Source organism: Pseudochaenichthys georgianus, chromosome 13 (assembly GCF_902827115.2).
Source record: "Pseudochaenichthys georgianus chromosome 13, fPseGeo1.2, whole genome shotgun sequence".
In the NCBI taxonomy this organism is placed as follows: domain Eukaryota; kingdom Metazoa; phylum Chordata; class Actinopteri; order Perciformes; family Channichthyidae; genus Pseudochaenichthys; species Pseudochaenichthys georgianus.
This window is the reverse complement of record NC_047515.1, coordinates 4086697-4114135: the sequence shown is the minus strand read 5'-3', so window position 1 is coordinate 4114135 and position 27439 is coordinate 4086697. Positions and strand designations below refer to the sequence as shown.

At 42.6% G+C, this 27439-nt stretch overlaps 2 protein-coding genes across 4 annotated transcripts in view; one reads left to right on the top strand and one right to left on the bottom strand.

Moving 5' to 3' along the window:
* Positions 1 to 6849, top strand: part of rasgrp4 (RAS guanyl releasing protein 4) — a 28870-nt gene extending 22021 nt beyond the window's left edge. For all 3 annotated transcript variants that reach the window (XM_034097017.2, XM_034097016.2, XM_034097018.2), the window contains one exon: positions 5386 to 6849. In XM_034097017.2, the coding sequence (XP_033952908.1) occupies positions 5386 to 5490 (105 nt within the window). In that variant the 3' untranslated portion in view covers positions 5491 to 6849. The remainder of the gene's footprint in view (positions 1 to 5385) is intronic.
* A 43-nt stretch (positions 6850 to 6892) lies between these two features.
* Positions 6893 to 25807, bottom strand: hnrnpul1 (heterogeneous nuclear ribonucleoprotein U-like 1). The gene is made up of 16 exons (XM_034097015.1): positions 25723 to 25807; positions 25002 to 25238; positions 23627 to 24460; positions 23073 to 23277; positions 22891 to 22964; positions 21721 to 21860; positions 20659 to 20758; positions 20462 to 20574; positions 19781 to 20047; positions 14188 to 14310; positions 13974 to 14102; positions 11750 to 11918; positions 10691 to 10963; positions 9062 to 9207; positions 8729 to 8962; positions 6893 to 7704 (listed from the first exon to the last, which is right to left on the bottom strand). The coding sequence occupies exons 2-16, from the start codon at positions 25204 to 25206 to the stop codon at positions 7591 to 7593; spliced, it is 3126 nt and encodes a 1041-aa protein (XP_033952906.1). The 5' UTR covers positions 25207 to 25238; positions 25723 to 25807; the 3' UTR covers positions 6893 to 7590.
* Positions 25808 to 27439: the final 1632 nt, after the last annotated feature.

Sequence of the window (27439 nt, the reverse complement as noted above, 5' to 3'; positions counted from 1 at the left end):
ACATTTGATTGAATTATAAAAGGTATATTTCGCAGATAAACCTATTAACGCCGCCCTCTTAAAAAAACGGCTCTTTTGAACGGCTCTCGCAAAGGAACGGAGCCATAAGATCCGGCTCCCTTCAAAGAGCCATAATTCCCATCACTAGGGGCTACAACGTTCGAGCTTCCAGCAGTGATTCACTTTAAGCTGCTATTACAGGAGCGACATGCGGATCACCAATACTGCTTACTGTCAAGCACATTGTAAAATATGTAGCCTAGGTTAAATTCATTTGGTGAAAATGAACAGTTTTGCTGTTATTTGAAAGTCATTTAAAGCGTGTAACAGAGTGATGTAGTGATGACGTATTTTGGTAGACCGACCTGGAAGTTAGCATTACAAGCGCTCTTTTCACAAAATGTAATGGGATTCATCCACTGGACTTTGGAAAAAAGCAGGATAATCTCCACATATTAACAGCATTATTTTTTGAAGAGTAAGTGCAATCGTCAGATGTAAAAAGCTAATGTTTGGCTATAGACAAACTCGATCACATGCTGTAAATCACCACTGCTAAGTGCTAAGCTAAAGGCAGCTAATGATCAACGTGATCACATTTAGTCTTATTAGGTTTGTTTGAGACAAGCGAGACCTGCGCAGTTGCGATCAACGTATTGCTAGTGCGTTGCATGATGGTTGTCACTGGGCCCTTCTCACTTCTCTTGTTTTTCATTTCCTCGCTCCTCGGTCTCACCGGAAGTTGATTTGTCTGCGCCATCTTGAGTAGCGTCCCAATGGCCTTATTTTTGCCGGAGGACCGAGGAGCGATAATGTAGGAGCTATAATCGACGAACCACCAGACCATCCTTCGATGAAATCCTCAGACACTCGCCCCGCCCCCTTACTGTGTATCACTCACTGATTGGACGATGCAGTGCATGCACTGATCTGATGCTTCTTGACATGAGAGCAGTGTCCCAGCGGAGTGAAGAAAATAAATGAAACTCACGGGACTCACTCCTCAGTTTATACTGTGTTTTGTTTCAATTCATGTTTAATTTAGTTACAAATATGTGATATATCTGAACAACAAAGTGGTCAAAAATCATTTTCTTCATTTTTTGGAAACATTTTCATGATTTTCGTTTTAAATTTTCATTTCCATTCAGTCAGTCATTAAGTGTTAAAATGTTAATGTGCTACATATCCACACAAACAAACAAAGTGTGCAATCCAATGAATGTTAATCTAACTGGGTTTTGATAGATAACATATCTCTTTTTCTTCTCTCAATTATTTTATTTCTATTGTGCACTCTAATCAATATTAATCCAACTAATGTTCGTTTACATTTTAAGAATGGCGTTTATCTTTTTTAGAATGAGTTCTTATTTGATTTTATTTATTGGGGTCTACAACAGATGATACAAATGTTTGTGTCGGTAAATGTGTACTAACAGAGGCGGGGGTGTGTGTGGAAATAACGGGGACAGAGCTGCTGTCAGACGATCAGCTGTGCTGCGTCATCACAAACGGACGTCCTTCACGTGACGCTCCGGAGGAAAGGACGTCCCATTGCTCTTAAAACTAAGGCTGAAGTCGAATAGTCCATTTAGCTTAGGAACCTTCCTAAAGGAGTGAAATGACCCGGAAGTCCCTCAGTGGCAGCCATGATAAGTGCCGTTCCAATTCTCTAGAATGATGAGAATGAAAGGAAAGGAGGTTTCAAACTTCCTTTATAACCTCCTTTAGCTTAGGAACCACTGGACCTCCCTAACCGACAGGAGAAGCGAAAATGCTGCCCCACAATGCCTTGCAGCCGCAGCATTTGCCGTCACTCAACAGTCGGCCGTTCACGGAAACAACCGATTATGACCGAAATGATATCATGAAAGTTACGGTGCTTATTAAGCATTTTAAAACATAGGTGGTGCCATACATTTTTGCACACATTCACAGTAAATATGTATTCAGTATGATAGCTGTCTAACAGAAGTTAAATTCATTTCTCACTTATTCTGACAATGTACTTAACCCCAAATAAAAGAACCCAATAAAAAGAGTTGTTAAATAATAGTGAAGTCACGTTGTAATAACAATAACTCATCTCTCTCGAGTTTTCTTTTTGAGCTTTGCTAAAAGCCACTGTGTCAAGTGTCCATCTTGGGTTGCCGTCCGGAGTTGTCCAATATGGCGGACCATCTCGCACATGCGCAGTACCGATCGGGCAGAGCTGCAGATCGGGTAGTGACAAGAGGCGCGTTCACACCGCAGTACTTTTCCCACTTTAGTTCCGATATAGTTCCCAAATGTTGCGTTCACACCAAAAAGAGCCGGAACTAAAATTAGTTCATGAGAAGTTGAACCTTTTCACCCCCTTTTCCGTCCCTGCTAGAGAGCAGGGACTTTCGTGGGAGAAAAAGGTTCCTATGTCTGATTGGCTGGGCGGATTGCAAACCACGCCCCGTAAAACTCCCAACAAGTTTTGTGACGCCGCCATTTTATTATCCTTGCATTAGCATTATTAGCATTTTTAGCGCAGAAACGCAGAGAGACTAACTTATGGCAACACAAATAAAACATGGGAGCGGTGGAGATGAGGAGGTGTCGGCGTTCTGGCGATTTACTCGGAAGGCCAGTCCCCAACTCCGGGGACTTTGGGCGGCAGTATACGCTGTGAAGTGGTTTGAAGTGGTTTGCCAGTAAACCCAAAGCAGAAGAAGAAGTGACGTCAGCGGCTTCATTTGCCTAATCCTCCCCCAGGGATTTATTCCGATGTGAACGCGATCTGAACTTAGTTCATGCGATCTAAGTTCTCATGAACCTTTGTGGGAAAAGTACTGTGGTGTGAATGCGCCTAATGGTTAGTCATTTTGTCTGACTTGCTCTGGAGGCTCGCCCATAGGCTCGCCTACATGAGACGTTGAAATCTCGCGGGACAAAGACGCCCGCAGCCGTCAGGGGCCGTGAGAGCAAGGCGCGGCGAGGCTCCTCTCCACCGGCTTCGGAAGCTAAATGCTTGATGGGAAACGGCTCGCTGGTATCTCGAGCTGAGCGCTCATTGGTGGTTTTTACCCCGTGCTGCTGATGAAGCTCTCCAATTGGCTGGCAAAAGTTTGTTGTTGTTTTGTGTCAGTTTTACGTCGCCACATCCATTCCCATTTTTCATCATTGTTCCACAATGTTTATCATCATGAAATTAATATCTATATATTTTATACTATACTTGCACTGCTTACCGTTTTCATACTTTATATATCTTAGCATATTCATACACACTGTTCATGCTGCTCACAGGCTGATATCTAGTGTATTCATACACACTGTTCATACTGCTCACAGGCTGCTGTGTATATCAAGTGTATTCATACACACTGTTCATGCTGCTCACAGGCTGCTGTGTATATCAAGTGTATTCATACACACTGTTCATGCTGCTCACAGGCTGCTGTGTATATCAAGTGTATTCATACCCCTCACTGTTTATTCATCATTCAATTCATTCTATATTTTATTCTGTAGATTGTGTACATTACTTTTCACTTCACTGCTTGTTGCACCTGGTTAGAAGCTAAACTGCATTTCGTTGTCTCAGTACCTGTAATATGTGCAATAACAATAAAGTTAAATCTAATCTTGAGCAGGAACAAATGTAACACGTGTGCATTCTTTATAAATGCAAACCGAGTCAAGCCGACTCCGGAGGTGGCGGTATGCACCTTAAAGTTGTTTGCAATCCTCCAAAAAACCGAGAGAAGAAGAAAAAGAAGACGAAGCCAAGGTTGCGTTCCGATAATCCAAAAATCAGCTCCTAAATTCTAACCCTATTTCCTATTCCTTGACCTCTGAGTGAAACGTCACGGGGTTAAGGGATAGTGGATAGGAGAATTCAAAAGGACTTAGGAGAAGAGACTGCGGTACTTTAGAGAATCGACTGCACTTTCACTATCCGACGTGTTTATGATGCGCCAGCGGACGTCATTGTGTGCGTCTGCTGCTGTGGGGAAACCATGGAAACTACAGTTTTCTATACAGCGGACTACAACATGGATGTTCAATAAGAACGAGGGACTCCTGTGAACTCATCTGGAGACTCTGCACCGTGCTCTGATGCTGCTGCTTTGCTTTATGAACGTGGACAACAGAGAAACATATTCTTCAGGACCAAAGTTGGAATTCAAATAAAAAAGGAAAGTGAAACTTATGCTCGTCACCCTCTCCCTCCGGTCCACATTAATACCAATGATCCCAATACGTATGATTGTATGAAAAGATCTTAAAATCAATACAAATGTATTTATTATAAACGTTAGTCCTTAACATCTATCACTGTGTATATCACCATTCAAACATCTTTTAAAAGTTGAACAAACCCCACACAGCTCAGTAAAGACTGAGATGTTGACTTTATTTGATAATTTCAGTAAAAACTAACGTTCATATTTCTCTTTTTGATTATAATACTGATGAACGTTCAAAACAAAGCACTTTGGCAACTTACCACCTATGTTTTAAAATGCTTAATAAGCACCGTAACTTTCATGATATCATTTCTCGGTCATAATCGGTTGTTTCCGGGAACGGCCGACTGTTGAGTGACGGCAAATGCTGCGGCTGCAATGCATTGTGGGGCAGCATTTTCTCCTCTCCTTTCGGTTAGGGAGGTCCAGTGGTTCCTACGCTAAAGGAGGTTATAAAGGAAGTTTGAAACCTCCTTTCCTTTCATTCTCATCATTCTAGAGAATTGGAACGGCACTTATCATGGCTGCCACTGAGGGACTTCCGGGTCATTTCACTTGGTTAGGAAGGTTCCTAAGCTAAATTGACTATTGGAACGCAACCCGACTCCGAGCTGTCCGACTTCAGGCGATCTTTTTGAGACCTCCCCCGGCTGCGATCGGCTATTCCAGTCTACTTTCGAGGCGAGCAACAACCATAGACTGTAGGCCGCAAGGCGTCTCAAACAAGCCTATTTAGTCACAACCGTTTTTACGACACAGTTGCCGTAGGATATTATTTACTGACGTGTTGTAGCCATAGAACACATGTTCACCACAACACCCTTTATTGCAGACATCTAACCAAAATCAGATAAAAAAACAATGATGAAGTCCGGGATTGGTCAAATGCAGTCTCATTTCCGAGTTTTAGGACTGATTACTGCACCACTGTGTATTTGTAAAACCTTTGTATCATTATCACACATTTCAAATGATTTTGATATCATGAGTTCCTGGCAAGCCTTTGTTTTACACACATCACCGTGTAAACTATTTTCTCTGCAGATAAAACAAAGACTTTCCATGTCTCAACTCGTGTCAAATGAGACACTGATATCCCACTTGAAAGCGAAATGTTGTTTCTGCAATTAAATACGTCTTTATTTGCCTCATCTGTTTCCAGGTGAACTCACAGAGGACCCGGGGGTGCTCCATGCCCGTTTCCTTCTTGCAGGAGAAGATGGAGGAGATGCATCTCTACAAAGACAAGAGCAGAGAGCCCGACTGAGCGCTCCACCTCCAGAAACATTTCCCACTCATGGACAAAAACATCCAGACAGCACCGCCTTTCTGACCAAGCTGTCTGATGGTGTTGAACTGATGAACTGTCCGTTAGCATCAGGATACCAGCGGTCATATGAATGGACTCCATCAAATATGGTTGTTTTTATTATTTGTTTTTTGACGGTCTTGTTGGTTTTGCTTTTTGATCATCTTACTGTAATTCATATACACCTCACTTTGTTTTCAGAATAGGTGCCTTCCTTCACTGGTGCTAAGACTGTATGAGGCCACTTATGATAACAGACATAAGGGTCCTATTCACACAACATATACACAGGGTAGGAAATGAACACTAAGCTTTTACATTTGGCAACTTTACTACAACTCTGCTCATGAGTTCGGAAAGTAAGCCAGAGACACATTAACATTTGTGTTTGTTGCGCCTCAGGTTGGGTGATCTGAAAGGATATACATGAGAGACTTTGTGTATGAGTTACTATCTATTTCACTTCCTGGAAACTAAACCAAGAAGCTAACATAAAATGGAAATGTCAAGACAGATCATATCCGTAAAATCCAGTGGATGAGGCTCGTTTGCTGTATTGAGATATAAGTAAATGCCTCGTATGGTGACCATGTCCCCCCCCCATGAGACACCATGTCCTAACTCCAGTGGACATGCTCCAAGCAGCCCAACAAATGATTGTTAAACATTGTGCCCTAAAAAGCTCTACAACAAATCTGAAGCGTCATCATATGCCGTTTCCATGGCAACGCATTACTCGCCATGAAAGTTGAAACCCAATATTGCTGTTATCTCCAGTGGACATGGTGCAGCTGCCACAAAACGTGTGTCAGTAGTTCACGCCTAAAAACGTTGCACGCCGAACTCTTTAAGGTGTAAAACGTATAATTTATTATAAAATAGAAGGACAACACTCCAGTTAAGAGGTGTGTCATGATCGACAAAATCCTAACGTTTCAGTCAAATAAACTGCGAAAGTACTGTTTGTTTTGTGGTTACATATTCAGGGGGAGTTGATCAACATGTTGTATTGCTACCAGCACAATGTAAAACGATGTATGAAAGACTTTCATATCGCCAACCCTTAGTTTGGTGAGCAAGTGAAGGGCCCGTGTGAAGTGTGACCCATAACGCACTGACACGAGCAGCAGAACACGTTTATTTCCTGCCCTGATGACATTTCTGACTTTCAAATGTCAACAGTTCATTCAAGGTTCAGCAGGACTGCACTGGGACGATGTGTGTGCTGCTAAATGTGCATTTTACTATTAACTAAATGCTTTCTGTTTGTCCAAAATGTAAATCTTGTTGAAAATAAGAAAGATACACCAACTGTGATGCAGTGTGTTGTTTGAGTGAAGAAAGGAAAAGACACCTCCAGGCGGATACAATGCATTTTATTGTATAAAGACGAGAAGACAGCTCGGGTAACTGGTCAATATCAGAGTTTCAGGTAGAAAAAAAATCACAACTGGATTTAAACTACTGGACAGCAATCACAAAGGGGTAAAAAAAGAAAACTGCACAAACTACTCAAGAGTGGCCAAATATTCTTCCCAATCAGAGACTGGATTAAATACTACAGTATCACACCTATAAAAAATATTTGGATTTTATCGGGATAAATACAAATGTGCCAGCTCGGAAACTGAAAAAAGATAGAGCGAGACGGAGGGAAGGGGTGGTGAAGGTAAAAAGCATGCATTTTTGTTCTTTGTTAAGCTTTCTCAAAACAAGCGAAATTATTTAGGCCTTGCTGTATTTTTCCTGCCACACGATGCATCCTAGAAATATACAATTACCTCTCTGATCTGTTGGAAGATGTGGACGTCCACATTAATGCATAATAGATAACATGTTTGGATACCTATCATCTACCAACTCATGGTCACTGCGTAGAGTAAGACTTCATTCAGTAAAAAAAGACATCAAACTGCATACAGTTTTAGGTGTACACTGATTGGTGGAATGAAGACAGATGTTTGGGGACTCGATTTGTGGGACTGTACAAAATCCATTTAGCTGCAGAGGTCAGAGTGTTTAGGACGCGGGTGGATGCAGGACAGATGCAGGGTGGAGCTACTGGGAGCCGGAGGAGCCCTGGCTGCCCTGTCCAGGGTAGCCTCCGTACTGGCTGTAATACTGGTTCCACTGGTTCTGGTTCTGGTAATACTGCTGCCACTGCTGAGCATACTGCAGGGAGGAATAGAAACAGTATTCAGAGCATGTTTACTTTCTGCTTTTTTATTTTATTTGACCCCAAACTGACCCTGTGTTCCTACCTCCCTTTGGGGTCACAAGATGTATGTCTTCTAACCAAACCCAGTATCCTGGGATTAGCATGCAGGGCTAACCTTGCTACACCCAAATTCAAGCTTTTGAGGTGTAGTAGAATCTTTTTTTAACATGTATATTTAACAAATACAGGATAGAAAATGGAAAGGTGTGCTCTGCCATAACTATTTAGAATGTGTTACCATAAACCAGTGCTTCTCAAAGTGTGGTTCACTGGTGGTTCGTGAGTGCCCCCTAGTGGTACGCGAGTATATTGGTAACATTTGAAATAAATAAATACATTTAAGTTTTCCGCACTCTCGCAATGGAGCGAGCTAAAGTTTAACTTTCGATTGCATGATATGGCCCAGCACAACACCTCCGTCACACATGATGCCACTTGTTTGTACCATTTTCAGGCGATTTGTAATCTGTTCTAGAAAAACGATGTGATTTGGGATATTTGTGGAGTTAGGTGGTCCTTGGTATGAACAAGTTTGAGAAACACTGCCATAAACACATAAAGTCCCCACACTGATCAATTGTGAGCCCTCAGCTGCTGTCAATGAAGGCACGACATTATTTTATACTACCTAAACCAATTTGTATTGCGATATGATGCGGATATTAGAGGGAATTAAAACATTTTCACATTATGATTGAAAATATATTAAAATGATCACAGGGTGATTTTGTAAAAGTGGATGTGTTCAAAAGAAGTATTTTTTTATTAAGTGTGTAGAATGTGGTTTTGTGGGCCTGGAATAATCAATATTTTTTATCAATGATTCTGCTAACTGTAATTTGAATATTGCACTAGTCCAGAGTCCAGTTGTGCAGCCCTACTCTTTGTGTTACTATAAAATGGGTATCGAGCCAACAGTTGTTCTAGTACCCCATCTCCTCGACTACAGACAGTGTAGCGGGTGGTGTTGGTGCCTACCTGCTGGTACTGCTGGTTGTAGCTCTGCGTCTGCTGCTGGGGCTGCTGCGCTGGCGGCGGCTGCTGCTGCTGCTGCTGTGCCGGCGCCGCCTGTGGGGGCTGCTGGTGGTGATTGTATGTCTGTGCAGTGGTGGGTATCTGGCTGTAGCTCTGGCTGTATCCTGGGTACTGACTGTAGTAACTCTGGTTGTAGCTGCCCTGATTGTACCCTTGATTGTAGCTCTGGCTGTAGCCCTGGAGGTTAAAGAGAATTAGATTTAGGAGAATACATTAATATAATGTTAAGTGTAAATTGTTGTTTAGATGGAATAGATAACATTTCACATTAGCTACCTGGCTGTATGCTCCCTTGTTGTACGGAACGGGGCGGTTGTAGCTTCCTGTTGCAGACTGGCTGCGGTTGTAGCTGCTGCTACGTGCATCAGAGCTGGATTCGCGGTTTCCCCAACGGTTCTGAATATAGCTGCCACGAGTGTTGCCTGCAAAAACACAAAAATGCTGTTACTATAGGAATATACATATCTTGGTATAAGTACTCTTGTACAGAGTGGTACAGGAATGAGTCCTAAAACCCAGAAATGAGTCAGCATTTTACCACTTTCTGTTCCCTGGTCTCCAAGTCAACGGCCCATCAGCTTTTTAACTGGTTTACTGTTATTCCCGAAAAAACATCTGATGTTAACACAAGCTGAAGAGATTTTCACGTTTTGTTCTACGACCTTAAATACATCAGAAAATACCCCAGCGGAAATGCATCATAATCCCCGCACTAGGGGTCGACCGATTATCGGCCTGGCAGATTATCGGGGCCGATATTCCGCATTTGACCGATTATCGGTATCGGCCTTTTTTTTTAAATAAAATTGCCGATAACACTTTGGCTCTGATGCGGCCGTTTCTCTGTCTGCAGTCACCACTCTCTGTACACGAGCAATGTCCCGCCCACAGCGCTATCTGATAGGCTATTACCGAAGTGTCAATCAACACTGAAGATTTTCCGGGCGGGAGCCAGCCAGAGAGGCGGGACCTTCTCAGATTACAGGCAGGTGCGAAGAACGCAGACAGACAGAGGTATGCAGCAGCGCTGAGCGGCAGAGCCATACATGTGTTTCGAAGGTAAATCAGTTGAAAGCCGAAGTTCAATAAACATCCCAATCCCCTATGCTGAAGCTGCAAAAACAGCACGATCTATTGATCCAATTCTATCAGCTTCCCAGTTACACAGGGACGCGGGAAGTCAGTCAGAGTTGGGGGTGCGTGCAGCGTCTCGCAGCGGAGAAACTGTGGGTGGAGGGGGGGGCTGCGAGTGGAGCCTCGCAGTTTTTCAGGTTGATCTGTGAAGCTCATTAGCTAGCCAACATGTATTTAGCAAATGTTTAGCAACATATTAGAAGTGAGGCTACTAGACTAACGTTAGGTCTACTGTAATAGCCTCACTTCTAATAGTTTACAAAACATTAGCTAGCACTAGTGTTTTGCAGTTGCTAGCAGCTTATTGGGATGTTATGCTAGATAGACAGATATAATAAATTAAGCATTATTGTTAGTTACAGTAAGCATGTCAGCCTGCAGCCCCACTTCTTGTCTCTCTCTCTAACTCATTGCAGATGACTGCACTAAAGAAAAGGGCACAGAGAGGAAACCAGTTGTAAGATGTTTAAAAGTTAATTAAACATAATATAGGCTATGCTTAAATGCATTTCAAAGAAGTTGTGTTGAGTTGTGTTGGAGTTTGTGTTAATCTACATTTTGACACTATATTTTCTGATTTTACTGCACATGTATATCGGTTATCGGTCTCCGTGATTACTAATAATCGGTATCGGCCTTGAAAAAGCCATATCGGTCGATCCCTACCCCGCACCACTCTCTTTTCACGCGTTTGCCTCTTGTGTATCAATGAACTCAAATCACAGCGTTCAGACTGCAGCTGCATGGACATAAACACACCGCTCGGCTCACCTCTGTATCCGCTGCCTCCGTCCCCGCTGCGGTTCTGGTAGCCGCCGCGGGACCCTTCGCGGTTGTCGTACCGCTGGAAGCTCCCGGCCCCGGTGGCGGCGGCGCGGCCCCGGAACCCGCCCGGCCTGTTGTCGAAGCGTTTGTCAGGGGGAGGGCCGGCCTTGCGGCCCTCCTCGTTATACTGCTTCAGCAGAGTTTCTGCCTCCTCACGCTGCAGCTCAGCGAACGTCACATCCTCCAGGAAGTCGCAAGCCTCGGGGACAGTGAAGTTGGCTTGTGGGGGGGTGACAGAGGTGACCACAGGAGGAGAGAGAGACAGTCCATCCGGCACAGGGATGGATGGAGAGGCGAGGAGAAGAGAGAGAGAGAGAGGGGGGGAGGGGGTTGTAGTGAAGACCAGAGCAGCCACACCACCGGAAGACAAAACGGAAAATAATTAGGACCGAACAGAGGCAGCAGGACTCAGAGAAATTCAGAGCAGGTAGATGACAGCAGATGGCGGGGGTGGGGGGTAAAGGGGACTAACATGACCTCCGGGGGAAGATGGAGGACACATTTGATGAAGCAGACGAAGGAGAGGGAGGAGCTCAGTAGAGGTGGGGAGGAGGGACAAAAGGGAACACTAGAAGGTAGGTAAAGAGGAAACGGCACTGCAAACCAAGGATAGCTGATGTAATGCGGTTACAAATGAACTTCCAACAACTCCAGCACGTGACTGCTTGTAAGTTTGCTATTTGGAAATGTTGTTTTTCGGGGAAGCAAATTGTGCAATGTTAGCGTTGAGCTATTACATGACCTTTACGAGGCGCGCGGCTCAGTTTGCAGTGCGTCAGTAGTAAGCGGGTGGCAAAAATAAGGAAGAATCAAATTGATGTGGACTGTTAATAAATAAAATGTCCAAGGTCTGATATCTGGCCAAAGGCTATGATTGGAGGGGGAGGGAGGGAGGGAGGGAGGGAGGGAGGGTCATCTTCCAAGTTTGATTTTAGAGACAACACATAGAAAAGTAAAAAAAGTAGATCTGGTGTTTTTGTTTTGTTGTTTCCACAGCATTCCTACCTTTCATCTCTAAAACAGCATGATCGGGCACATCCTTCCCCTGCTCATTGGTTTGCTTTAATGTTCGTTCTTTTAAATCCTCGTCCGTGGGACAAATTACAATAGCCTTGCGTTGAAAACCTTCAAAAGGACGCATTTTTCGTCTCCTTGCTGATCCATATACATTTGTCTAGCAATGGTGACAAGAAAGAAGTAGAAGCTTGTTTGTTATTGTTTACTTGTACTGGCTTTCCACTGGAAGGAAGCTGGAACCCTGCAATAATGAAGTGAGAGAGGTTTGGCTTGGATGTCAAGTCTACGCTTTGTACTCATAGTTCTAACGGCCTCTCGTCACTCCACAGACTTACCTCGCACTCTGCCAAACAGCAACACAGTGGCTTCTGGGGAAGAGGACATACTGGCACAAAGAGGGACCCCACAATATCCTGACTGTCTCATTCATTAGCTCAAGTTACGCAACAACAGACATACAAGTTTCAGATCAATCATACAACATTAATATTCAAGTGCTTACTTAATAATGCCTTTGTGCAGGGAAAATGTTCTTCTTGTAACTATGTTTAAGAGTTATTACTGTATTATATGATAAGCAACTACTCATGTAAGTGTAAGCGTTTTGCCCACTACCTCAATTTAAATAAATGAGCCATGCACTTGCAGAACGTGTAAAGATTAAAAATCAACATAGTTCAGTAATCCAGGTTCAGAACCAGAATGCTGGTTCAAATTCTTCATATATCACTTGATAAAAGAGGAAGAAATATGGCTAAAGCAAAAACAAAACATGCAATTTAGGTGTTAAACTTATATTTGCCATAAATGGCGAGATATGAGATGATTTGTACTGGTCCCATTGGGAATACTATCTTTTCATGCAATACTGGCCATTACTGGGGAATATGACAACTGGGAACAAATACGTTGAATAAAACGCAATATATGCATAAAATGTTTTATGATTCTATTTTGGTTCCATCTCTCCAGTAATTTGGCCTTACTTTAAAATCACTGTATCTTGTCGAGCCTACTGTAAAACCGGCTCACTGACACATGTCCTGGCTGGTAGGAGGTCTACAAAGAAAGTGGAATGAAACCTTTTAACAAATCCTCAGGTGTTTCATGTGTGCAGTTGTTAAAACAACCCTTAATTAAAGGTTAGATTCAGACTTTAAAACACCTTTCGTACAACATTGCGCAAGAGTAAAGTCAGCGTCTGGTCCATGAAAAAGATACTTTGCTAACACTAGCCGTTATCCAGACCCACTGCCTCCCTCACCAGGAATGGCTGGTTCCAACACTCACCAACACTACATGAGCAACATTTAGCATTTTAGTGTTTCAGAAAAGCAATTCTTTAGTAATGGCAACACGACTTGACTACTTGATATCATAACAACATTAGAACATAAGAAAAATACAGTACAAGTAATGCCAAATACTTCTTTCATAACATCGACAAACTTCTGACAATTCTTACTTTTCACAGGAAGATTTCTCTTTCTAAAAATAGTAAAAAGCAAAGGATTTAGCACGGAGAGTCCAACACTTATCTACAGTAGCGCATGTCCAAACCTTGAACCTAAAGGGTCCCCCACACTTACCCGCACTTACCTGATCTTCATACGTTCTCTAGTCCCAGTGAACAACAACACAGATAAAACCTACCTGCTTGTACTCACATTGTCCTCAGATAAAAGAATGTCCGCCATGAGACCCACCTACCTTTGTCACATTAGCAGAACACAAGCGTCTAAAAATCTGAAAATGGTTAGTCATTACTTACCTTCTGGGTCAATTTATTAAAATACACACTCAACAGTTCCATGTATCTCACTTCAAAATAGCTTTTAAACAAAGCCTGTCTTTTTAAATTAGCAACGGAAGGTGTTTTTCTTACTCACCAGTCAGAGCTTACTTGTTTCTCAACATCTTTACATAGTCATGGTTTACTTGTACATTGTTGAAATTCACAACACAAACAATACTGTATTATGACAAGAGATAGCAGATATACTGAGTGATGAAAAACATGGAGTATTTTGCCACTTATGAGAGCCATCCTTTACAATACATGACAAGCAAGTGACAAGAGGGTGATCTTCTACTCTATAATACACACAGCCCCCCTGAAAGATAAATAAATAGTCCATTAGAGAGTGATCATCAGGGCACATAGACTGACTGTGGCGACTATCAGAGCAGAGTGTGGGTGGGAGGGCAGTACCTGATCCAGGATGTAGTTGCGTCTCTTGCGGGCGGCGATCTCGATCAGCCTGTTCAGGCACTGCGTGGCCTGCTGGATCAGAACGTCCCAGCGGCCCGAGTAGTTCTTCTGCCGGCGCAGACCCATCACCTGCACAGCAAATGCTCCGTTAACACAATGGACTGGAAAACCGTGTGAGTGTTTGTGTAGTTTGAGGGGGGGTCCCTCAACCGACCTTCATCTTGTCCATGATGGCATTTGTGCCCAGGATGTTGTACTTCTTCTCAGGGTTAGTCTGTGCAAACTTTGTGGCCCAGGTGGTCTTTCCGCAGGCGGGCAGGCCGACCATCATCAAGATCTGAAACAAAGAACATCATGCTTTACTCCATTTGAACAAATCCTCTTGAGAATCAATACAAAATAATCAGATCTAAAAACTAACAAAAAATAGTTCTTCTGAATAATATTGAAGTATTTTGGGCTGCATGTGTTCTGTATACACGAGGGATGTGCATCTCCATCACTGAGGCCGATACGATGCGCATCTCCATACGCTGCCAACGATACGATACATTAACGATACATTTCAAACACCAGGCGATGCGATACGATTCACCCCGATTCACAGTTCGATACGATTTGATTCAACCTGCCTGAGGAGCCGGTTGGATGTGCCCACGCACTTCCCGTTAACTTGTAGGTGCAGGGGGGACGGCACATCTTCGCTTTCGCCCCGTAGCGTGCATGGTAATAACACAGGCCAGGGCTGGAGTTGCTGACGTCGGCCCCGGAGCTTCTGCTAGGTGGCATGCCTGTACCAGGGAAGGTGCCGCTGCGTGTCGGGGCCAGCACCTCCGGGGTAAAACGCTGTGTTGCCAGGAAGAACCGGTCGGCTTCTTCGGCCAAAGCGCGGGGCTCAGTAATAGCCGTGTTAGCGAGCGCTGTCTGTACATGCGGCGGCATGTGCCGAAGAAACAGTTCTATGAACAAAAAATGAGGTTCTTCCGTACCCAGCAGGCTGAGCATCTTCTCCATGTGGTCAGAAGGCTTGTTGTCCCCCAGGCTATGAAGGCGAGCAGGCGTCGGGCCCGTTCCGACCGTGACAGCTCGAAAGTCTTTAGCAGGAAAGCCTTGAACGCTGCATATTCATCCTGGGCAGGAGGAGATGTAATAAAGCCCACCGTCCGGGTCGCAGTGGAGCTCCCCAGCGGCGAAACAACGTGAAAATAGCGTGCTGCGTCGTCAGTCACTCCGCGGAGGGCGAACTGAGCCTCCGCCTGAGCGAACCATGCAGCCGCAGATGTCTCCCAAAACTACGGCAGTTTGAAAAAAACGGCGTTACTTGCCATGCTCGGTTCAGTCTCGGATCCTTCAACAAGACTTATGTCGGGGTCACCAATATAGTGCCGTGAGACGGGAGTATCAAAGGTACAAGCTACTACTAGTACTGCGTACATGCTTTTTTACCTTAAACAAAACAAACACATGGACCTTTCACAAACTGGCCTTTTCACAAGTGTAGTAGTGTTCTCTGTCTCCAGAGTACAGTTCAATGTAATAACACCTCACACTGAAACAATGTAAGGATGCATTGCCTGATTAACAATGTGCTAATAACAGCCACCACAGAGCAATGCCCATACAGCTGCCAGCCTGATGTGCTGAACACTCACCAGTGAGCAGAAAGCCGTGGTTTCTATAGGAACAATAACGAATACAGATAACCTCTTTCACAAACAGCTCTTTCATAACTGCTTACAGTGAGGAAGACATGTAAACTGTGATTGGCCGTCACAGGCCGCTGTAAACTAAACACCTCTCTCTGACAGAACACCTCACTGAGTGATTGAACTCATGTCTAACTTCCAGGTTTCTCTTTTCAGCCGCAGACCCCATGTCGCCTCTTTATGCGCGTCGCTAAGTTCCTCGTACTACTTGTGTACTTTAAAGCGTCTCTGCATCGTTTACAATTTGCGAGCGATTCTTGAAGTTGACCGTCTTTGTTGAAAAATCCGAAGTGTTGCCAAACGTTTGATTTGTAGGTATTTTTCGGTGCGCTGTGTTTCTCTTTCTCCTCGACTTCCATGTGTGTTGATAGCTGAGACTCTCGGCCTCCGTAGTGCGAAGCAAAGATCAAAGATCGTCTCTCCGGAGTGCTGACAGGATGAGGGGATTTTATATGAATGAATCGTTTTTTTACCGATGCAAAGACGCTACAATCGATGCATCGCGAGTTCAACCCAAACTGTAGCCGATGTGCACTCTTTCAACCGGTGCACTCGCACCTTGAACGTTTATGCCGGTGCACCGATGTGAATCTTAACATCCCTAGAGTACATATCAACCACAAATGTAAGTGAGCAACATTGCTTCATATCTTTCGATAATTACAGCCCTAAAATTATATTAAAATATGTAGAATTACTTAATCTCTAAAAAGGAAAGTCTTGATATTGTCTATACATGTCAAGTACACCTTTACTTTTAGAACTGAAATACAGCATTGCCTTAAGAAAGCTAAAGTAAACAAATGATGGACAGAATGTGGTCAGTAGGCGATGGTACAGGTAGGCCTGTCGCGATAAGCAATTCATTGACTTATCGTGCGATAAACTCCCATCTCCGGTGTGGGAATATTTTGGATTTAAGCCAAATCAACGAGGCGAACCTACGGACTTGAATGCACCTGAAACACAACCTACCCATATCTATATATTAGGGGTGTAACATTTCGGTTCGGTACGTACCTGGGGTTTTTGGTCACGGTTCGGTTCGGTACGTTTTCGGTACAGCAGAATTTTTTTTCACAAAACAAAACATATATATTTTTTTATTATTATTAAACTGTGAATAATGTATTCACTCAAATAAATACAAAATATAATCAAATGAACATTAAGGTGCAGCATTTCGATTAACTGAAATTATCTGTATTTGAACTGTACTGTACTGTACTGTACTGTACTGTACTGTACTGTACTGTACTGTACTGTACTGCCTAAGCAGCCAGTTTGACATTAGGACTTGCTTGTCATTGTATTTTCATGTTGTTTAAAGAAAGATGAACTTGTCCACATGGCTGCTGAAAGGGCAGATCTGCTGGCACTAGCAATGTCTCCTGCTGTGGAGAACACCCTCTCGCTAGGGACAGAGGTAGCAGATACAGCCAGGTAGCGCTTTGCTAACATGGCAACATAAGGATATTTGCCGTTTATAATAGCTTTGGCTCGGTCTGAAGTTTTTGCGAGTGGTGGAGGCTAAATGCTAGCGGGAGTTGAGTTTGCACTTCAGTCTTTTTCTTTTGGTACCGGTTATATTCACGTTCGGGTGATGCCTTTTCAAATGAGTGCAAGTTTGATGTATTGCCAGCCGCGTAACCAATTTAAGTTGAACAATGCCGACAAACAGCTTTGGTTCGGTCCACCTGTCTTTGTCCGTCATCCTTGTACGTAACTGCGAAACCAAAATGTTCCCAAACCGGAGACTTCAATGATGCTGGAGGATGTTCGAGCTCAACTTTATCTGCGTTCGCCATTCATTTTCGACAGTTCCTCAAATTACTGACTAAATTTGAACGCATCCCTCTGACCAGCTCTCATAGCATGCCCTCTCATCCAATGAAATGACTTGCTCGCTCTATGACGCGATGAGCCCAATGTGAGGAAATTACTCTGAATGCTGAGACGCAGCACCTCAGATTACTTCCAAGAAGTTGTTCACGTTCTCAATTTTTTATGTTTAACGTTATATGCGTTCGGTACACTTCGGTACACACGTGTACCGAACCGAAGGGCCCGTACCGAATAATTTCGGTACAGGTACGTGTACCGTTACACCCCTACTATATATATATATATATATATCTATATATTAGGGGTGTTGAAAATAATAGTTTCTACAATGCGGACGATTCGGTCTCGATGCAGTGACGGAAGATAATCGGTTATAGTGTAGTAACGTTGCTTCCTGATCCGGCTTTACTATAACGTTTTTTTTCTGTCACTTTAATATCAAATCGGTCGGTGACGCAGAGATCAGGGAACAGACGTGACAGCGGCACAGCAACACCAAACACGGAGCAGTCTGCTTTATCCACCAACACATGAACACCAGTCCAGAACCAGCAGCAGCAGGACCCGCTCTGAATCACTCCGTGTCGCTGCGGCTCAGAGACACAGGGATTTATGTTTTTCAAAAGTAATCGCGTTACAATCAGGTCAGGTTTTTGGTGTATTTAATTAAGTCTTGGATTGCAAAGTATGAATGTCCTCTAGCAATTTTCAGACGATATATACGTGTGTAAAGTTTGTGAAGGCAGGAGTAAAAAAGCTTCCGCGATCACCGTCTCCTCTCCGTTCCTCCAAGCCCCGCCCCCTCCCTGAAAATAATGACTGACAGGCTGATAGTGACCCGATAGAAACGTTGTTATTCACTTAATCACTGAGATATAATGAAGCTAATTTAATCTCATACATTCATGGAATTTATGTAACAGTGAGACAGAGAATGTAAGTGTGCACCCACATGCACTATTTGTGTTTGTATATGCTGTTGTAAATACTCCTGTTGTCTGCTGTGTTCAGACTCAAGTCCTGTGTGTGATGCCACATTCAGGACATTCAGTGTCCTTTCTTTAACAGAAGGCCGTGGCTAGAAGCTGCAGCTAGACTGCAGAAGCATTAGCTTTTTGTTTTTGAGGATGGAACAACTTCACACACGGAGGCTAGACCTATACAATTCATTTATTTTGGTTTATAAATTAATGTCAAGACATTTATGTTATTGATTTCTGAAGCACTTTCTAAATAATAAAAAGAGAGTTTATATGTATTTACTGCATGTATGCATTGATGAGAAAGAAGCCATGTGCAGTAATATAGGAAATTGAGGATGCAACGCATTGGTATGAATCGTGACATCGAACCGAAGACAGGATAATCGTAATCGAATCGTGAGACCAGTGAAGATGCACAGCCCTACTAATATATATATATATATATATATATATATATATATATATATATATATATATATATAGAGAGAGAGAGAGAGAGAGAGAGAGAGGGAGAGCTCTGTTTTCCAGCCTGAGTCTATTTAATTTATTGTTTTGGTTGTGTGTGATTTAATAAATGTTTTACAATTTAATGTATTTGTTTATTTATTATGTATAATTTATATATTTGAATATTATTTCACATTTCATTTGCAATGTTGAATGTTCAATAAAAAAGCTGTTTGAAAGGATGTACTTGAATTATTATTATATATTATTATGTCCGTGGTCTAAAATGGTCGTACAACGGTGCAATATTACGCTACAATATCATCGTTTATCGCAATCATTTCCGGGAAAATGTATCGTCCAACAAAATTAATTATCGTGACAGGCCTAGGAACAGGTAAACCATATCATATACTTTGGTAATGCAAAGCTTTGAGTGTGTACATAAAATAACTTAACATAAACATATTTCTGTCTAGAAAAAACAGTTATCCAAGTAATCGAAAACCCCAGAACAGTAAAGAAGAAGAATACATTAGTTTAAAGATGATAACTTGATCAACTGTAAATGGAAGGATCTTGTCAATGAAAATATGGAATAGAAAAAATAACCATGATGAGAAATCAAGTTCATGCTTTATACAATAGATGGGGAAATGTGTGAGGTATACAAAACTAATGACCTCCCAGTTGGATATGACAACTAGTAAACTAATGATGTATCCTTGACCGTTCTTACACACAAACAATTGACTTTTTTCTGATTCGTCAATTGTTATTGTCAGTTTTTTGTGTATACTGTGTAAGATAAAAAAAGGTGCCATACCTCGCACTCAGACTTGCTGGCGGGCCCCTTGGTGCCCCTGATCTTGTCCTCCAGGCTGAGCTCGTGGATGTAGGTGTATCCGCTCGGCGGGGGGAAGTACGGCTCGGCCTTCTGTCCGAAGTTGAACTCCACAGCACAGTTCTTCACGAGGACGTGAGGAAACAGGGCACGACCTTCCAGCGCCTCCTTGGTAGTCCGGAAAGCCACTCCTAGGGAGACTCCGTTCTTGGAATAGCTCATCTCCACCTCATCAGCACCGTCAAAGTCCTGAAATAGCAAATGAATCAGAAATCCCTCATCTGTCCCACAGCAGCGAAAAACACTAATAAGAGTAGAGTCTTGAATAACGAGGGCACACATTAATAACATAATCAAATCAAATAAGTACCCATCAAGATGAAAGTTCTTTACCACATTGCAATACATCTGTACCATGAAAGATGATTCAAAGTATCCTCATTACATATCCTTTAGCTGACACCTTTATCCAAAGGGACTTTCAATAAGTGCAGAAAACCATAAAGATTCAAACTCCGAACAACGAGGAAAGCGTAGATATGACACTTCAAGCAAGATCATACCATAGTGAGTGTTGTAAATTAGTTACAAAGCCTAAATTAACTCAAAAAGTGCTTTATGCTTTTTCTTATATGTTTGAATTAAAATAAGATCATTACTTACAATGTAACAGCCGATGACGTCGTTTTCCCCAAACTTCTCGCCAAAGTCTTCAAACTTACAGTCTGCAGACTTCTTTCCCGTTCCCCCGTATCCGAATGAAAAGGGCTCCTCACCTTCAAAACCAGGAACAACATATTTAGTTTTTATTATATGTCAAGCCTACTTTTGAGTGTTTGGGCAGTTCCTCCTCGTCTTACCGAGCTGAGTGCTGCAGTGGTTGAGGGACCATCCGATTCTGACCACGTGGGGGTCCGGCTCGCTGCTGGGCAGGTGCTTTACAGGAATCTCCTCATTGATCTAAAGAGCGGAACATGGATCAGGTGAAAATACCTAGAGAAGACTGTCTGGAAATATAGAACAGCAACAAGTCTTCACATGTGTAGTGAGTTGATGAATAATGACGGTTTTGGTTGTAAAATCTCCTAAATTACATTAAATAACATTGCTTGGCTTAAGGTTAGGCAGTATAGAGCTTTTAAAATCTATATTGTCAACATACCGTTACAAACAAGAGAGCTGTTCATCTGATGTTTCAGAAGTAATGAATACATATGTGACCTGCTCCATCGAAATCTGTCGCATTGACCCGAAGACACATGTTGAGTTGTATACACTGCTGGAAAGAGGAGATTCCTAGCTTTCTAATGATATCAGGATTATTGTTGTTGTACTCCAACTATTAAGCGAAATATGTCACATTATATAACGACTGTCACCGAATCCTCATTTTGAGAAAAAGGCCTTCAAAGTTTCCTCTCCTCTGGAATCCATCGATCTGATTGGTTATTAGCAAATGATCAAAATACTACGGAGGGAAGATATTTTAGTTTGGATTACTGGTCTGGGGGAGGCTCGCGAGTGTCTGTGTACGTCTGTGTGTTTGTTTTCCGGGGAACACCCTCACGAGAAACCCCGGCTGTTGTTATGCCTGCTGTGACGTCAAGTTACTCCATTCCCCGCTTGTAATTATGCCGTCACAAGCTTCAAAGTTATATTTATCATCTGAATTTGCCGAAACAAGTTTAATATTCTGAAAGCCAAGACTTTGTTTAATTAAAATCTAACAAAACACCCGAACAACTTTTCTCTCTCTCGCAAATCAACGTTTATTGTGAAATGAGCCGTTGCGACTTCCGACTGATTTCGATAGAGCGGGTCACATATGGTCAAGAACCAGGGTCACCTGATGAAACGTGAACAGCGCCATCTGATGGTTGTAAGCACACTTGTTTAGAGTTAAAAAACCTTTAATGTAGTACCTTCATCTCATAACACACGCGGCCCTTGGTGATGCCGTGAGAGGCTCGTGCTCCGGCCCACAGGTAAGCAAAGCCTTCGATGGTCAGAGGGTAACCACTGTAGCGGTCTCTGGACACTTTGAAATGCAGGTCACAGTTGTCTGAAAAGAGCGGTCCGTTAGTACAGATGCAACACGTGCGTGCAAAACATTCAGCGACATTGTCTGAAATGCTTTTAAGAAAGCAGATAATGTGTCATTTGTTACAGCAAAAAGTACTTGTATGATCAAATCAGTGTCTCTTCATTAGGGTTGCAAAGGGGCGGAAACTTTCCATGGAAAGTTAAGCTGGGGAATTTTGGAAATATTCGATGCAAAATTAAACAAAAAACATGACATTTCAACAGATTTAAAAATAAAATAAAATGTTTTTTAAGTAGAACAGAACAAGTTTTAATTATTTTATTGAACAATTATTTGTTTAATTGAAGAACGAAAACAGGAATGTTGAGTTAAACATTACTCATCTGTGCATGTGATGGCGGAATGCACAGTGCCTGTAGGGGGTGTGGTCTCAATAGCCATGCAGTGAGCAGTGTGCTATGGCATGGATATTCAAGTGTACTTGAATGGCATCTGTTTGTTTCAGTCTAGATTATGCTAAAACATACTTTCCCCAACTATATTTAAGTTCCCTCCGAAGAGCCAACCTTCCATTTAGAAAATTCCCAGTTTATTCCCATACATTCCCGTGGAAAGTTTCCATCTTTGAACATTCCCGGAATTTTGCAACCCTACTCCTCATAATCCATTTTTCAGGAGACTCCTCAGTGTTTGGTATGTACCAACTTTGAAAAATCATTGTGAAATGTCTGCAGCTGTTGTTTTTGAGCTTTTGAGAAAGAAAGAAAAACAACCCACCTAAAATAATAATAAACAAACCCATTAGAAGTAGCCAGGAGAAAGTCAGTTTTGATTTAAGATAATTTTTTATAGAGAAAAATATTTTTATTTTGGTGATCAACTCTCAATAGTGTGCTATAACATTCCAACTCATGACAAGCAGCACTGCAGATCTTGGGTTAATGCAAATATTACTATTATATGGAACATTTCATAGTGAATGGCCTTGACTACATTTCTCAAAAGTGATCATTGCCTGTGCAGAGATGTCCATTATCCTCTTACTCACACGTATCAATTGTAACCAGAGTGTCGTCTATATTCTCCTCTTCGTCTTCAGCAGGGGGCTGGGGTGTGCGGGATCTGTACAACATCAGGAGAGTATGGCGTTAACGGACACTTTCAACCACAACATTCCCACCCACACCAGTCAACTGCTGGTTTAATAACATAGTGTTGGTGTGAGCATACCTCTTTTCCTCGCGATGCTCGTAGTAGTTGTAGCCCCTGCTCTCCTCGTGCGGTCTCTTGCGGCTGTTGTTTCCGGCTTTATCAGATTCCACTTTGATTTGCTCTCCCTGAACGGCTCCGTCCTGATGTTCTGTCCTCTGACTTTCCTGCTCTGTGTTCCCAGCAGCCTCGGGTTCATCTTCCATCTTCACTTCCACTTTGACTCCTGAAATAATACATGAACAGTGAGCTAGAGTCAGTATTACAAATAACTAATATTAGTCAAGATAACAGCTTTGCAATAAACCATATTTGGAGATGTTTTAAAGATATGCTTACATTCTGTTTCCCTGGTGCCTGTAACTTGGGCCGAACTAAACAATAACAACACTTGTGCCAACTATGTTTTAATGTGGTCAGTGCCCCAAACTATTAATAAAGGAATTACAGCATTCCATTGAAATACGACATTTTGAGTCATCCCCTCTCATATTGCATATCAGTTCTTGCCCATAACTAAGGCAAAATTACATTACAACACAGCATTCATTATCATGTAGGTGATGGAAAATCACCTGGTTTGTTCTCCACTTTCTCCTCTGGCTCGGCTTCTTCCTCAGGCACCGCGTCGGATTTGTGTAACTCGACATCTGCTGTGAAGTCAGGCATGCTGTGACAGGAGTCTGAAGTCGGCTGGCTTTCAAAAGGCTCGCCTTCTGCCTCTTCATCTTCGTAGTAACCACCTGAATCCCGACCCTCATCTTCTTCTTGGGGGGCCCCAGCTTCACCTTCAACATCCCCATCACTGTCTCCTTCGGCGTCTGCTACCACATGGCCGTCCCCGTCGGCGTCTGCTACCACATGGCCAACCCCTTTGGCCTCTGCCACCGCATCGCCAACCCCTTTGGCCTCTGCCACCGCATCGCCAACCCCTTTGGCCTCTGCCACCACATCGCCAACCCCTTTGGCCTCTGCCACCGCATCGCCAACCCCTTTGGCCTCTGCCACCGCATCGTCAACCCCTTTGGCCTCTGCCACCGCATCGCCAACCCCTTTGGCCTCTGCCACCGCATCGCCAACCCCTTTGGCCTCTGCCACCGCATCGCCAACCCCTTTGGCCTCTGCCACCGCATCGCCAACCCCTTTGGCCTCTGCCACCGCATCGCCAACCCCTTTGGCCTCCGCATCGCCAACCCCTTTGGCCTCTGCCACCGCATCGCCAACCCCTTTGGCCTCTGCTACAGCTTCGCCATCCCCTTCGGCGTCTGCTACAACATCAGCAGCCCCTTTGGCGACTGCTACAACGTCGGCGGCCCCTTCACTGTCGACTTCACCTTCAACATCATCATCATCATCATCATCATCCCCGCCCTCGTCTACATCACCAGAGTCCTCAGCTCCATCTTCATCTGCATTAAAAATGAACATTCAAAATCATTACCTCTCAAGCTCATAAGAACAGAAAAATAAAGCACTTTTATAGAAATTGCATATTCATCTACTTCACATATGACCGTTTAATTAATATAATGATCTGGGCATTATAGTGCTGCACCATTAATCCACATTTTATTGAAAACGACAATACGTAAGCATGGACTATTCAAATTGCAGAATAACTATATCTGTTAAAGGCGTAAAAAACGTATTCTATACACTTAAAACAAATGTTTTCAATAATAAATGAGAATAATTCAACTTATCGCTCCTATAATATCGTAATTGATCTGTTAATAATTTTTTTGTTATTGTTATATTTTTTTCTCAAATCGTGCAGCACTAGTGCATAACACTGCACTTTACTTTCATGCACTTCTGGTGAAATTCTAAAATGCATTTCGTTGCCTTGGTAACTGTACTTTGTGAATAAAAAAGTTCAATCTAATCTTTAATCAAAGTCTGATAGAACAGAACATTTATTTTTAAATAAACAGCATGCATGGGGCTTACCTTGTTGCTCTGGGACATCCTCTCCATCTTCGTTGTCCTGGTACTCCTGGCCGAAGTTCTCTTCCTGATCCCCCGGCTCGGAGGCCTTAAGAGCGGCTTTTAGCCTCTCCACCAGATCAGCCTTCAGGCCTTTGCTGTCCAGGCCGCGGCGCTGGAGCTCCTTTTTCAGTTCGTTGACTTTCAATTTCTTCACGTCGAAACTCATTGTGTCAGATGTGTGTTTCCTTTATTAGTTTACTAACAAAAACAGACAGTAAAACAAGCTGAAGTAACGCTAGAGCTTACAACACCGCTTACAACTTTCAAATCAATATATGATGGCGGCACTGTGTCTGAGCCAAACAGGCTATATTAGCAGGTTAGCTAGGCTAGCAGATATGGATATATACAGACCCATTGTACCTGGTTTAAAAATATCTATAAACCATTAAGTAATTTAAGCTTTACTACCCTTACCTTTATAGGTATATGAAAAGTAAACATATTACTGCAGTATTCGATTCAAGTTATCGCTACGTGGCTAATGTTGGTAACCTTCTTAGCTTAGCGCTAACGCACCGACAACCGATGCAAGACAAGCAATGTTTAATACAACTTTAAAACTATGCAAGTTGCACGCGTTTTTCTATTTTGCATGCAAGTAAGGTGGTCCATGCATAGTTTGCCCACTTTATAATCTGGTTGTAATGCAAAATAATATAAAAATAAGGTTGAGGCCTACCTGGTCTCATGCGAGTTGCGCGGGTCAGTTGTGATACCAGATGGAGTGTCGCTGCTGCCCTCTATGGGGCGGAAACCAGACCGAAACCAACCACCGGAAGTAAACAAGACCTGCGCATATTCAAAGGTTAATTCTTCTACTATTTAACCTCCGAGGTGCCCACGTTGTGCTTGCTAAATAAAACCTTTGTTAAAGTGAGTTGTAGTTAAACAGCCAAATAAAAGGGTAAACCAACATATCAACCTAGTTTGTGTGTTTGTTCTCGTCTAACACTTGGAACACTCCAAAGTAGGAAGTGAGGTGGTGTTTGCATGCGAACGAATTATGGGTAGTGTAGTTTCAAAACCTCCCCGCCGTTATCTCTTCGGCCTACCGCTGAGGTCCAATAAATTCGCAGTTTACAATAGGCGCGTTCACACCGGAGTACTTTTCCCCGTACTTTTCCCGTTTGTTTGTTTGTTTATTTTATTTAAAGGACAGTGCACATTAATTCACATTGCTGTAAATGAGCCAGTATTAGCCAGCAGGCTAATGTTCAACTGTTGTCCTTGGCAAGATGTTAACTGACCACAACAAGACTAGAAAATAAAAACATAATTAAATAGAGTACAGCAGACAACATCAGTACACCAATAAATAAATAGCAGTACAACAATAAATAAATAGCAGTACAACAATAAATAGGAACAGTAGTACAACAATAGAGAGGAACAAACAAATATGCAAACAGATGAAATATCATCATACCTTGATTCAGTTAAAAGTGTTCACATTTTTGATTGTTTAAAAGCCAGTTCTTATGATTGTGGGTAAATGTATGATAGGAGGTGTTATTCCTGATCTGTATTGGTATTGTGTTCCAGAGTGTAGATGCCCTCACAGAGAAACAGTGTTTTCCAAAGGAACTGGACCTAAGAGGGACTACACAGTCCCCTCTTAGGGCAGACCTTGTGGTTCTGCTGTTTGAATTTTTCTGTTGTATAAAAGTGCAGAGTGGTGGGGGTGCCTTGCCGTTTAGAATTTTAAAAATGAGACATGCATCAGTGTGTTTTAATATATTTTCCCAGCTGAGCAGGTTATGTTTGTCCAGGATTTTGCAATGGTGGTATAGCTTTGGTTTTTTGTCAAAAACTTTGAGAGCTTGCTTGTAAAGTGACAGGATAGGCCTTAATGTTGTGCTATTCGCCTGGGTCCAGCTGGTCATACAGTATGTTAGGTGGGGAAGGATCATGGCAGTCATATAGAGTTTTGCAACAGGTGTTGTCAAACAGTTCCTTATATATCTAAATATATCTGTTTACTTTTACCCCCATTTTTAGTGCTGAAAATGGGGGGGGGGAAGCTTAACTTGAGTATTTTTATATTATGCCACACTCCAGTTCCCTTCATTTCATTGAGAAACAATGTGCTTTTCACTCTACCAGTTTTAAGACTTATTTTGTAAAGGTTGTAACTGTTTAAATACAGTTGGCCTATATCTCAGGATTTCACTCAAGAGAGGATAAAACAAGCATACAAAGAATGCATGCTAAAGAACAAAAACTAATCTCTCATTCAAGATTCACAGAAAATGCAGACAAATTGCTTGTTTAACACACACTCCCTGCTGTGATTCCCTGTCTGGGTTGACTGTAGTTTATCTTTTGTGAATTATCAGTACAATCTCACTTTACCTTAGTCAGGGGCAGTTTACTTAAATATATTACAAAAAGACTAC